The sequence below is a fragment of the Glycine max genome, chromosome 16, assembly GCF_000004515.6.
Source record: "Glycine max cultivar Williams 82 chromosome 16, Glycine_max_v4.0, whole genome shotgun sequence".
Taxonomy (NCBI): domain Eukaryota; kingdom Viridiplantae; phylum Streptophyta; class Magnoliopsida; order Fabales; family Fabaceae; genus Glycine; species Glycine max.
This window is the reverse complement of record NC_038252.2, coordinates 28,302,605-28,316,989: the sequence shown is the minus strand read 5'-3', so window position 1 is coordinate 28,316,989 and position 14,385 is coordinate 28,302,605. Positions and strand designations below refer to the sequence as shown.

At 30.0% G+C, this 14,385-nt stretch overlaps 2 protein-coding genes across 2 annotated transcripts; both read right to left on the bottom strand.

Moving 5' to 3' along the window:
* Window positions 1-412: 412 nt before the first annotated feature.
* LOC100800524 (uncharacterized) lies at window positions 413-1,182 on the bottom strand. Its single transcript, NM_001252756.3, has one exon. It carries the CDS (start codon window positions 1,151-1,153, stop codon window positions 614-616), a length of 540 nt encoding a protein of 179 aa, NP_001239685.1. The 5' UTR covers window positions 1,154-1,182; the 3' UTR covers window positions 413-613.
* Window positions 1,183-3,126: 1,944 nt separating this feature from the next.
* Window positions 3,127-5,275, bottom strand: LOC100799995 (uncharacterized). The gene is given in 3 exon segments (NM_001254683.2): window positions 3,127-3,838; window positions 4,292-4,734; window positions 5,140-5,275. Coding segments are annotated over 3 exon segments (1,068 nt in total). The 5' UTR covers window positions 5,216-5,275; the 3' UTR covers window positions 3,127-3,289.
* Window positions 5,276-14,385: the final 9,110 nt, after the last annotated feature.

The following is a 14,385-nucleotide window of genomic DNA, read 5'->3' as shown; positions in this document are numbered from 1 at the left end:
TAACTTCTTAAAATTCTCGTTTAATATGTAATTTCATAAAAAGTCATTCACTTGAATTTTTAGTGTTACGGGAAAATGATATGAAAGAATATTAAATTTTTGTTTTTTACTTAGTCAAGAACTAAAAAAGAATTTAAAATGTCAAGAATTAAACTGGTCTTACAATTTCATAGATTAATAAACGAATTTACTTGAAAAGGTATTGATCATTAGTTGTTACTTAGTAGGCTCCTCAATTCGACATAAAAAAATGTTGATATACACCAATAACAACAAGCTTATCCCACTAAACAAAGTTGATTATATGGGTCATTCATACCATTAGGTTTGGATAGAAATCAAATTCTCTGCTTTGTTTAGGGTTGATTTCTAATGTAATACTCATCTATACTTCAAACACGAAAAAAAGGCCTGTATACTAAAAAAAAAAAAAGATGCTGCAGTGACATTACAACTCTCTCTTTAACAAAAATGATTGGTTTTTGCTCTCCTGGAATTTTACATATAATATCTGTGATACACTATAGTACCAAGTGACATAATTGGAGAGCATCATCTGAGCTCAGAAGCTAAAGAGTGAATATTGATCAAACTCAAAATCTTTAGATGAAGATCACTTGAAGACATCAGAAGGGGAGAGCAGAGGACCATCAAGCTGGTAAAGGTTGAATGCAGGGCCCACAAACCTGAACACTATCCATCCCCCAATCATGATGAAGATTGAAGCATATGCAAACTTGTTGAGCCAGAAGAGAGCACCCTTCTCTCCCACATACAGTTCCACTGCTTTCTCACTCAGACTCATGTCCTCCCACTTCTTGGGGGGAGTCTCAACCCTCCCCTTAGTTGTGGATTGCATGCCATCGTTCTCTCGCAGTCGTTTGGCTTGCCTTCTCGATCTTCTCCGGAAGCTTATTTCTACGGGATTAGTTGGTGTTGCCATTGGTGCTTGAACTTGAACTGAGTTTGCATCATCATTGGTTGTGTTGTTGTTACTAGTATTGTTATTGTTATTATCAGTGGTGGTGCATCTGATGGTGTTGAAAGTGAGAGAACCGTGACGCTGTGGCAGGAAGATTGGCTTGTGCCTGGTTGATGGTCTAGTGAGAATGATGAGGGAAGATGAGTTTCGAGAGATGGAGAAGGTTTCCATGGCTTCCTACTAGAATATAACGTGTGGTTATATTTTGCTTATCCACTTCCCTTTTATGATCTTCTCTTAGTCTTTTATTGGGTTTGGACTTCACTTCAGAATTGAAATGGGCTATGGTTTAGGACCCAACGACAGAGAAGACATAAGGATAGAGTAGTTTTTTTAGTGCTTCTAAGGATAGAGTAGTTGAAAGTATTTATTGTTTTCATAACAAATTTTAGACTTAAATATATTTTTATAATGTAATATATTTCTTTTTTAATTTACTATGTTTTTTTTACTATGGGAAACTTGTCAACTTTTGTTTTTAGCATCTGTATTTTAGTTTTGATGTGTTAAGTGATGATGATATGAAAATAGTATTATATATTATCGATTAAAGATTTAAGTGATAATGTAATAGACTATTAAGATATTATATCCATTTAATTGATTGAGACTAATGACAAATAGTTTGAAAATCTCAAATAGTAAAATAAAAAAAATAATATTTTTTAGATAATAATTGGAAAAAAATTATAAGTATGAAAAACATATTTAAACACAGTTTTTATTTTTTTTTTTCTTTACAAAATAATTTAACTTTTGGTTTTCGAAGGCAAATGTTGTATAAAAAAAAAAGTCTTTTTTATTAAGGATTTGAGAGCGTTTTCAATTTGCAGCGCTTATTAATCAATGTTCTTAGGAACTCATTAATCCGTTACTATTTTTGTTGGTATTTTCTATAAAGAAAATATAAAACTATTTTTGTTTTTAAAATATTAAATATTTTTATATAATTTTAAAGTATTTTAATGCTTTATTATTTTTGTTGGTATTTGCTATCAAGAAAATATTAAACTATTTTTTTTTTAAAATATTAAATATTTTTATATAATTTAAAATATATTTTTTAAATATTTTAGAAGTAAAAATAATTTAACATTTTCTTTATTTGATAATTAAAAAGATATTATGAAAATATTATAGAGATATTTAAAACTATTCCTTCTATTAAAGTAAAATAGTATGAGAAACTCTTAAGTAGACACAAGCCTAACACATCATTTTTAGACACAATCAATAAGAATTTTACAACTAATAAAATAAAATAAATGAGAATGTCAAGTAAAAATAAATTTGATATTGTTTCAGTTTTCTTTCCTAATCTTCTTCCTAATGTTTTGCCATATCAGTGAAACTTCTTGAATAAAATAAATTAAACCAACAAATTTTTTTATTTATAATAAAATTTTACCAATATAATAATATGCCAAAAATATTTTATAAAGTGTGTTAGTAATATTTATTTTTATGATAAGAAAAAGTCTAATCACGTGCACAAACAATATGATAAAAAATACACAATTCAAAGTATAATGACAATAAATTAAAATAAAAAATTTCTCAAAAATTATTTTTTTAATATATAATGTTCATGTTATCTATTAATGTTGAAGGTAGGTCAAATTTTTCAAAGAAGTTTAATTTTATAAAGTGCATAAATATATGTGTAGGAGTTTCAGAAGTGAAGTGAGACTTCATTTTATTTATAATTAAATACTCTACAGTTTTACACCACCAAATTATATTATTTATAATCTTGTATATATTTCAATTTTAGTGCAATTTAGCAAAAAATAGGAAGACAATTGTAAAAAAAAACCAGAAAGAATGTCAAAATTTAATTTTATGACATTCTGATTTTTATTTTATTTTATTAGTTGTAATAATAAAGAATTTTAAAATATTGATTCAAAAAATTAAACTAAATTATCTGTATAAACTATTTGAAAAAGATGTTGATAGTTTGGATAAATATTGAATTGAAAGTAACGTTATTATGTTAGCTTTATAATAAAATCATCAAAACAAAATTCATTTCATGGATGTGTAATAGTTATTTGAATAATGGAGCACGTCATGGCTGAATGAAGAAAGAAAATGTACGTGCGCGCTATAAGGGAAAGAATGCAAGAAGGCAGAGCAAATTATGTTTAAACAAGCAATGGTTTATTTATTATTGATAAAGAAAAATAACAATGGTTGTGTTTATTGGAGCAGCAATTTAGCTTCCCCAATCACACCATTAACCAAAACAGTGGTGTCAAGAAAGACAATACCAAACCAAACCGCAGCAGCACCAATTATCAAAAATCACAAGTCAGAGGAATTTTCTTCCTCCTGAGGAAAGCGAAGGTGCTTTCCTTTGGGTGTTGGCAAACCCTTCAAACGCATCACATCAGACTCAGCACAACATTCTATCACTTTCTCCACAATCTCATCCTCACTATCGTACACAAACCTCGTGTGCTTCCCACAACCCTTGTTCTCATTCACACTAATGTTATTCATCCCAGCACATAGCTCTTCAAGTGACAACCCTCCAACATAATCATAACACTCTTCAGCATCCTCGCAATAATCTTCTTCTTCTTCTTCTTCCTCTTCACCCATTTCCTCATCGTCCTCATCTTCGTCATGCGTGCTCGCATTCACCTGAATGGACCAAATGGAAGCACCATCATCCTCGGTGGACCCACGGCTACCAACACTTCCTTGTGTCACTTCCTGATATGTCACCTCAGAAGAGCATTCTGAAACCTCGGATTTGTCCGAGAAGTCCAACAGCAAGGACCTGGTTATCACACTCTTCTCACATTCAGCATTCTCGTTCTTCTTCCCTTCAAATATTTCATTCACCACCTGCCATAAAAAAAGAAGCAGCAAAAAGCCCTTTACTCTTAGCATTCAAACAATACCTACCCATATGAAATTAACACCTTTAATATCTTTGAAATATAGAAAACGTTTAATTTGATGCTTTTTCCTTTACCACCCATATGAATATAGAAAACATTTAATTTGATGCTTTTTCCTTTAGTAATCAAGATTTACACTCTATTTAGCATAAAGAAAATAAAACTAAAGAAAAAATTGAGTTTGTTTTATTTTTAAAAACAAAAAATATCCTAAACATATCCTAAACAAAAAATAAAAATCAATCCTTTTCTTATCTATCTATCTATCTACTCTCTTTCCTCATACCAAACATAAAATATTAATTTCATGATAAAAAACAATATTAATTTTCTTGAAAGCAAAAATGGGCAACAAGAAAACAAGACCAAAAATACGATTATAACCAAGATTACTAACCCGAGAGATCAATTGTTCTTCAACCACACTAGAAGGTGGAGACACCAAAGCCACTTCAGAAAGATTGGGGACTTGTGGTGTGTTTGCGGGAGTGGGCGCAAGAAGCGACATTGGAGAAGAATTCGCAAGTTTCAGAAAGGGTGCAACAATTTCCATCGATAGCTTCGAAATCACAGCCTCTTCCTCCACCCTCTGCAAGAGGGTCTTCACCTGGCCCCTCAGCAGAGCCTCTCCCGACCCCGGAGTCTTCATCGTCTTCTTCACCCTCTTCTTCTTCGCCATCGACGACAACGGCGTCTCAATGATGTCCTTCCCGTTCGCCAGCCCCGCGATCGGTGAATCGTTCGATATGTCGACCAGCGCACACCGTTCCTGCTGTTGCACGCTGCTTCTCTGCCGCGTTTTTGAAACGCTCTTTTCTGAGCAGTCCTCGTTCTTTTTTCCTGTGAAAAGAAACAAAAGATCATGAATTTTGAGAAAGACCATTGGTGTGTTTTTGGTTTACCGCTGGGAGATCCCAAACAGCTGTTTAATCAAAAGTTACGAATTTCTACTTCTCACAATGCACAAAACGTGCATGGAAATATATGCTTGTTCAACCCAACTTTAAACCAAACACACACTTGGTGAATCAAAAGTTACGAATTCCTACTTCTCACAAAACGTGCATGGAAATGTATGCTGGTTCAACCCAACTTTAAACCAAACACACACTTGGTGAATCAAAAGTTACAAATTCCTACTTCTCATAAAACGTGCATAGAAATGTATGCTCGTTCAATCCAACTTTAAACCAAACACACACAAACTTGGTGGGATTTGAAGAGAAATTAAGAGGAATCGCTTACTTGAAACGGGGATGTTGTTGTTGGAGGCGATTTGGGATCTTGTGATTCTTCTTGCTGTGGATGATGGAGTCTCCATTGTAGTGAGAGAGATTAGAGAGAACAAGATTCAAAGGAATTGAATGAATGAAGAATATTTGCGTTTTGGACTAAAACATGCGGGGTTTATAAAACGGTGGTGGTGGCATCGAAATCTGACCGTTGGCGCGTGCGATTATTTGCTTATTAGCTAAAATAAAACAACACACAATCAACTAGCCGTTAGGTTCCAAGTTTTTGAATTTTGGGTTTGTTTTGAGTCTCGGCCCGTTGGTTTTGGTTTAGGTTTAGATTATGGGCTTTTAAAGCGGGCCTGTTTGTTTGATAAGCCCATTGGTGATGTATTGCTCCGTAGCTAATTACTACACACTTCCATTTTCAGAAAGAAGGCCTATTAAAATATATTAGGAAATTTTGGGGTGCGTTAAGTAACTACTTTCTCGACAATGAACTAGCATTAGAATCCGCACAGGCCATCATTTTAGAATGATTAATCACATAATGATATGAATTTGGATATGTATGTCAACCTCATGTTGACCTACATTAGACCTATTAAAATATATTTTCCTTTGAATTATTATAACAACTAATCAAAAGTAATGTAAATTCACCTTATCAATTTAGATATTAATGTAATTTTAAGTAAATTATTTATCTCCGTGAATTAAGCTAAAATTTTCCTATCTGATTTTGTGAAAGAAAAAATTCATTCCCATTTTTATATTTTTTTTATTTCCATGAATTAAGTTAAATTTTTCTACTTACTTTTATGAAAAAAACTTATTCACACGTGTTGTATTTTTCATTTTTTTTTTGTAAAATCTATATTAAATTATTATAACATTAATGAAAAAATTTAAAAATTATAATAAAGCATATTTGCTTCCCATAAGATAAATAGTTTATCCTGTAAGTTAAGTCTAAATTTCTCTTCATACTTAAACAGATTTTTTTTTTCATTTTCGTTGGTTATATTTTTCAAAATAATTAGATGTTAACGTGAATTTAGGTAAATTGTTCATAGTATTAGAACTCGGGTCATTGTTTTGGAATCATTAATCACATAACGATATGAATTTAGATGAAATAATTTGGATACGAAGCTCAACCTCATGTTCACCTACATTAGACCCATAAAAATAGTATTGTAAAACCAACACATCGTCTATGCAAATAGTTTGCAATTATATCAGCAACATATGCTATTGTCTATGGTAAAGCAAAAAATCCTTAAGATTTGGAATGGTAGAAAAGTTGTTTAGGGAAACACGGAAACAAACACAGTTTATTAATAAGTATTATAAATATTATATTAATATATGATTAATTATTATTAACATGAGTATTATAACCCATGTCATGTTATTGTATTTTAAATTTTGAAGTTAATATTTCAATTCACACTTGAAATAAAGTTTAAAAATCAAATGTAACATTTCCTATTAAAATATCCCAACAAATTCATAAAAGTTAATTGTAATGCTTTTACACCTGGCTTCTATTACTCCATTATATACTTTGATAGTTGAAATAAAATTTAACTTTGATTAGTAACTCTCAAATTTGTATGGACTGTCTACCATAAAATTCTTCATTGTATAAACTTTTCCTTCATGCAAAAACGTATCACTCAAATAGAGTTATATGATCCTTCCTTATAATAGCATGAATTTTAGTGGACTGCATAAAAAATAATTATTTTTTTTACAGCAGATAAAATATATAAGAATTTTTAAAAATATATATATATGCTTTATGCATTTTAAGCTCTCAACTTGTCATACAATCAAATCAAACTATTGAGTTGGCTTTTGTTATTGAAATTAGTATTCAATCATAGTCGGATGAATTGAACTAAAATTTATACTTGATCCTCTCAAGCTTCTAAATTTTCTTGTTTTGTGAAATAATTCTCTCTCAAGCTTGTTTACAAATATATATATATATATATATATATATATATATATATATATATATATATATATATATATATATATATATATCTTTGTAAAAGGAAAGGAAAAAATGTGAAGATGAAAAAAGTGAAAAACTTATTTAAAAAAATTTAAACCCACCTCATACTAATGATGGAACACAGTTTATTTCTTCTGTTATGCTTTATGTATATTTTTATACACACTAATTTATATATAGATTTTAATTTAAAAATAATGAAAGAAAAATAACTTATTTGCATATTTTTAAAATTTTAAATATGATATAAAAAATTGAAACAAAATTTTGAATTGAATTTATTTTCTTTCATTTAATTAAACGTATTTTAGTTGCATGAGAGCAAATTAAATTTGATTAGACAAAAAATATTTATTAAATTAATTAAGTCAAAATATAATAAGCATCATGGAAATAAATTTACATTAAAATATTTGAATAATAGTTTTTTTTAAATTATCCCCGTGAATTAAGTAAAAATTTCCTATTTGCTTTTATGAAAGAAAAACTCATATGTTATATTTTGTTTATTCCTGTGAAGTAAGTGAATATTTTCCTACTTGATTTTATGGGGAAAAAATAATCCGCATGTGTTGTATTTTATAGTTTATATAATCTATACTAAATTATTACAACAATAATTAAAAATATAAAAATTTATAATAGAGTATATTTTCTTCCATAATTTGAATTTTAAGGTGATTTAAAGTAAAAAGTTTATCCTATAAGTTAAGTCAAATTTTATCTTCATGCTAAAATGAAAATTTTTCATTCCCATTGATTATATTTTTCATAATAGTTGGATCTTAATGTGAAATTAGTAAATTGTTCATACCAATGAAATTACACGATGAATAATTTATATCATTTACTAATTTCAACGCACGGGTCTTTTTTTAATTAATACTACTATTTACTAATTAATGATAATATGTATTAACTTTGTAAGAAATCAATTATTGGTATGATGTATATAAGTAGAGTGTTAATAATATAATTTTGTGTTAAATATTAGTAAGAGTAAAATTAAAATAATTGTTAAAAGCAGTTTGATGTCAAATAGCTAATTGAACATTGTATGAAATTTTTAAACGAGTATTATATATAATATATTAATGATACATAGTGGTATATTTAGTATATAATTTTTATTTTATAATTTGAAAGAAAAAAAAATTCATACTTGCTTTTATATATCAATAAATAAAATTAAAGAAATTTAAATTCGTCCAGGTGAAAGAAAATTTTAAATAATTTATTTAATTAAAATTAATTTTCAACACTAACTTTTCATGAAGAAGTTAATGATAATAATTACATTGATTTAAATATTTTTTGTTATGTAATTAAATGAAATATATATTAATTAGATAAAAGAAACTTTAATTTTGATAGAAATAAAACCATTAATAAAAAGTTCATCCCCGTGAATTAAATATATTCTCATAAATTAAGTACAATTTTTCCTGTTTGCTTTTTAAAAAAATGTTTGTCTCTGTTTTATTTTGAATATATTTTTTTAATAAATAAACATAAAACAGTAAATAAAATTTTGTTTAGGTTAAAAAAAATCTTGAATAATTTATTTAAAGAAAAAAAAAATTTAACATCATATCGGAGAGTTGTAAAATAGGACACTTCTGATTGTCTCATGAAAATACCACGCATTTTTTTTAAAAGAAAAAGCATGAAAATATTCTTTAACTTTTATTTTTTTTTCTCACCTCTGGTTATTCTTCTCCAACATTTATTTTTCTCTGCCATTTCAACTTTCACCGGATTTGCCAACAGTCACTTAATATAAGAATTAGGAACTAAAACGTTGCATTCAAGGAAAGAAGAAAGTTTGACTACTTATATCTAAAGTTATAATTACATGCACTCTCATTTTTTGTACCTGCGTTTTTAACCATCCCTTGGGCAAATGCTCTAGGCGTGAACATATCCAATCCTTGGAGGCATCAAAATAGGCCAAGGTTGTTGGTTTTAGGAACCTTTATAGTTATGTGTGGCCTTAAGCTTAAATTGATTGATAAATTGTGGAGGTAACCATGTTGACATTGTCCACTACCAAGTGTCTTTTTATACATTACTTTTCATTTGTAAATGAAAGTGATCTAAAAAATACCTATTCTGACATAGTGTAGAAGACGAGACTTTAGACACGTTTATAATAAAAAAACATGAACACGAGGACATGACAAACACCTATATATATATGTAAAATATGATCAATATGAACATGACCAAAATTTAAATATGATTAAATATGACAATAAAATTTATATACTCATGATAATTTAAGAAAAAGTACTAACTACTAAGAGACATCAAGAGATATGTCAGATGTCTTATAAAAAGTACTAATACTAAAAAGCATCAAGTCTAACAAAAAAAAATTAAATAATAGTCTATGAAAACCCTTGGTCATCTTCATTGAAAAAGATAGTTTTTAAAACTGGTTCATCAAGAGATAAATTGACTAGTTCAAGGATTTCATCATCATCAAGTGAAAACCTATTTCCTGCAATATCTCACATTATAGTTTCCTCTTCATTGTAGTTTGAGGAATTTCTTGAAATGAGATGAAAATTGTTATCAACATATACAAGATCTTCCGCTATTTTAGGTGTCATCTTATTTCTTTTCAAACTATGTATGAAATTGTAGATGATCTAATTCCTTTCACACCAAGAAGATGAAGACAGTTGCCCAACTAGCTTAAGGGCAATCTTTTGAAGTGTTGGTGCATGAGCACCATGAACAAGTCACTAAGATTTTGCATCCAATTCACCTATGTCCCTTAAAGAGTCAACATCATGAAAGTCTTTTCTTTCACCAGAAAAAATTGCAAACTCCAAATTAACTTGTCTCCTTACATCCACATCATCAAAGTATCTTCTAAAGCATTTCTTCATTTCATCAATAAGTTCCACATATTGATGTGGGGGAACTCTTGATGGATCTTCACTTATCCATTCATTACTATAATATCTACAACATTGAAAAAATATAAACATAAATTAATATAACCCACAAAGAAATGCATGCAAAAAAATATAATCATAAATTAATTTAAGGACATAAAACCTTGGGTTTAAAGAACGTGTTAGACAATGAAGAGGTGTGTTACTCTTAGTCCAACAGTCCATTAAAATTTTGTGCACTATGTCATAAAAAGGTGATTGTGTATTTCTTTCATGTCGGTATATGACTTGTCTCACTTTTTCAATCATTGAATCCCACATATCATATACGAAGCGAAGACAAGCCATATCATTATCTATCTTTGTAAGAACATCATAAATAGGAGTAGTGAAAGAAAGTATGTAATCAACCTTGTCCCACCAAATATCATCCAACAAAGTTTCTTTCACTTGTTTTGCCTTTCCAACATCATCATCCTTGTAATTAGACCATTCACAACTCATAACCATCTTTTGGAGTCCTTCTTTCAAACTTCTAAACCTCTTGGCCATCACAATAGTTGAAGCAAATCCTGATGGAGCAACAGAAAACAACTTTAATGAGTTGAAGTTGTTGTACATTGATAATCTCATAGAGTATCCCATGATAAAAAATTTAATCAAATTAGTCTCATCTACAATTTGTGTGATCCAATAACATTGTTCATAAGTAACATGTTTTTCTTAGCATCCTTGGCTGCACAAATATTTTTCAATGCAAGTTTCAAGGTGTGCAGTGCACAACACAAGAAGTCCAATAAATGGCAGGAAACTAGTTCTCTATGATTATACCTGCTACCTTACATACAGTTGCATTATCATTCACAATTTATACCACATTTGATGACCCAACCTCCATAATTGCATCTTTAATGTGTTGAGCAATGAAATCCTTGTCCTTTATATCACCAGAGCAATTTATTGCCTTTAAGGTAGCAGGTATGAAGTTGATAAGAGGTCTTCTTTGAGAATCACTCTACCCATCACTAACAATGGTCACACCTTTCTGATCCTATAAATTTCTTATTGGTTGCAAGAGGTTCTCCACATGACTTCTCTATGTTGTAAGAAAGGTAGTTCTCAACTTATTGTGACCTGGAGGCTTATATCCACTGAGATTAAGAGTATTGGCATAATAAGAAAATGTCTTCCTATAATAAGAATTTCTTGATAAATGAAATGGTAGCCCTAAACAGAAAAACACCCTTGCAATTCTGGCATTAAGACCATCCCTGCCTTGCAAATTGAAACCTTTTTCTATAAGACCTGGGACTTTTGGAGGAGCACCATCTTGTGTCTATTTTCCTTCACCGGGTAGAGAGACATTTTTTTCTTTGAATTTTGTATGTTCAAAGTTGCTTCATTGTTCTTTTTTTTTTTTTTTAATTTGGTAAGTTTTGAAGGAGTCACCTTTGAACAAGGTCTAACTCCTTCTCTTGAGATTATTAGTAGGTGAGTCCTTACTCGAGTGTAAGACCCAATGAATGAGATTTCACACAAATGGCATTTGATCATGGCATTTCCGCATCACGAGTCCTTCTTAATTTCATGACATAAGGGTTTGATTTGATCCTCTTTCTCCATAGCTTTGTTAGCACTACTCATCTCTACAATACAAAAAATGGATACAATAAGAATTAATAAAAATAAAACATTGAGCAAAACCTACATATGTATGAACAAGCACATGACCAGTTAAGGAAAAAAAAACTTTGATTAAATAAAAAGTTCATAGTCACTTTCTCTATTTTTGAATCAGCCAAACAAAAAAAAAATTATTTATAACAAACCCACCCAAAATTTTATATTATGAAACAAGAAAAATAAAACATAGAAAAGAGAAAGAAACCCAAAATTTTATATTATAAGATAGGAAAAATAAAACATAAAAAAGAGAGAAAAAACACCATAATTTTATATATTTTGCAGATTTAATATACCCATAATTTATGTACCCTGGCAATGCCCAAAGATTGAAAACAACTTTATAACCAGACACTATATTCAGATCCTATTATTCAGTTTTACATTTCAAAAAAAAAATATTGGGATCCAATTAATAATTTTTATCAAAGGATAAAACAAACAAAAAGCAATATTAGTAATATACTCTTCTTTAACATTTTTCTTATTATTGGCTAATTTTGATGTGAATTCAGTATAAAATTCAATATAAAAAGCAATATACCATGTGAAACATGACGGTATAAAATTCAATACAAAAAGTAATATACCAGCAATATACATTGTGTACTACATAAAAGGAAAAAAGAGAAATAGGAGAGCAATCAAGCATATTAGAAAAGAGAAAAATAGGGGAGTGAGCTACTTGCGTGGGGCAACAGAGGCAATGGCATGTGGTGACAAAGGTGTTTGGTTTGCTTGTGAGAAACATGAAGGAGAAGAAAAAGGTGCATGGGAATGAGAACTAGTTTGTATTTAATAAGATTTTTTTAATAAATAATAAAAAATAAAAATAGGTGATGTGTTCGTGCCCGGATGGTAGGCCGCCTCTATTGCATCCCAATCGTGTTTGACGAGTCGTATTTTTAAGACGATTTTTCCCAAAAAATCGTCCCAGAAGCATTCATCTGTTTTTTTTTTAAAAAAAAAATTAAGACGCTTTGAGAATCGTCGTGGAAAGTCAAGACTTTCCAAAATACGATTGAAAATTATCGTAAAATGCCCCTGAGAACCTTTGTGGAAAGCATTTTTCTTAGTAGTGTTTGAATCATAGTTCAGAAACCCAATCCGACCGAGACCCAGTGTCAGAATCGGGCCAGTTTGATTATTGGACCGACTGTGCATCTAACCCGATATGACCCGATCAGACTCAGCTGGTTTTGTGCAAAGCTAGTGACCCGACCAATTTTTAAAACCCCTATTGGGTTTTTGCATAAAAAAATACAAAATCGTCAAAATGATGCCATTTAGAGAAAACCTAAAAAAATCTCACCCTTCTCTGATTTCTCTTATTTCTCTCCCCTAGTTGTAGCTGCAAGAAGCCCCAACCAGAAGCTCATCTAACACGTTTGTTACTTTTTTGTCAAACAAGGTTAGCTACACAACTAGTTTTGCTTTTTCTTTTCAATAGTTCCATGGTTTCGACATTTCTTGATGTATATAATTTTCTCTTCGATAGTTCCATGGTTTCCCCATATTGGGTCTATGACTATTCTCTCTTTGCATTTAAAGAGGTTTTTGGACTTGCCCCATCATGCTTTTGTGGTTTAGGTATTAAATTTGAATGTTAAGTTGCTTTCATGAAGTGTGGCATTGGGCGAATCTTATTATGTTCTTAAATTAATTACTACTTTTCCTTAGTGGATATAACACCTTCTTAATTATGTATCTAACAAGCATAAGTAGTGAAGTTGGTTTGATATACATTGTCTTACTATTCACTAAAGTAAAACAATTTGAATAGCAAATATCTACATTTTGTTTCAATGCTTCAAGTTTTGCTTTTTACATTGAAATTGATACTTGGACACATAATATAAAAAAGAAATTTTAGCATTTAGTTTTGGGTTAAGGCTAGATGCTTGCAAATATTAGATATTTAGAATTATCTAATATTAGTAGCATGAGTTTTCTTTTTTAGCATTCAGTTTTGGGTTTTTTTAGCATTCGGTAAGTCTCTATTTAACATTTAGTTTTTTTTAGCATTCAGTTTTCAGTATAATCAGTATTGGATTTTTAGAATTATCTCATTGCTGTTTGAACTTTGAAATGATTTCAACATCATTTTTTGTCAATTGTTGGACCTCTTCACCGATTGTAAAATGGCATTTTTTGTCTGCATCCTGCAAACATAAGAGCCTAAAATTGGATACAAGATCTTAAATGTCTTTGAAATATTAAAAGCCTAGCCTATTAGATACTGCCGTGATTGTGAAGCTCTAGAGTTTTAAATTTTAAACTCTTCCAAGTTTATTATACTAGGACAAATAGAGACTTAATCGCTTCTAAACTCATTTTTTTGTCAATTAGCTACTTAATAACTGCATTTTCTTTTGCAGCTATTACGCAAACATTGAGGGGTAAGTGTAAATCAGGGTGTCCTAGGCCAAGAAGAGGTACATAATTTGCATTTGACATATGTATCAATTAGCCTGTAACCACACAATTTCAGCCTCAGTAGAAGATTTAGAAACACGATCCTGCTTCTTACATTTCCAAGAAATGAGGGCACCGCCAAGAAACATACACCCAACTTGTAGTAGACCGACGGGTATCCGGACACCTTACCCAATCAGCATCGCTATATGCCATAAGTTGTAAAGGT

Bases quoted from the DNA above. Each gene is read 5' to 3' on its own strand.
- LOC100800524 (NM_001252756.3), bottom strand. From the start codon at position 1,153: ATGGAAACCTTCTCCATCTCTCGAAACTCATCTTCCCTCATCATTCTC.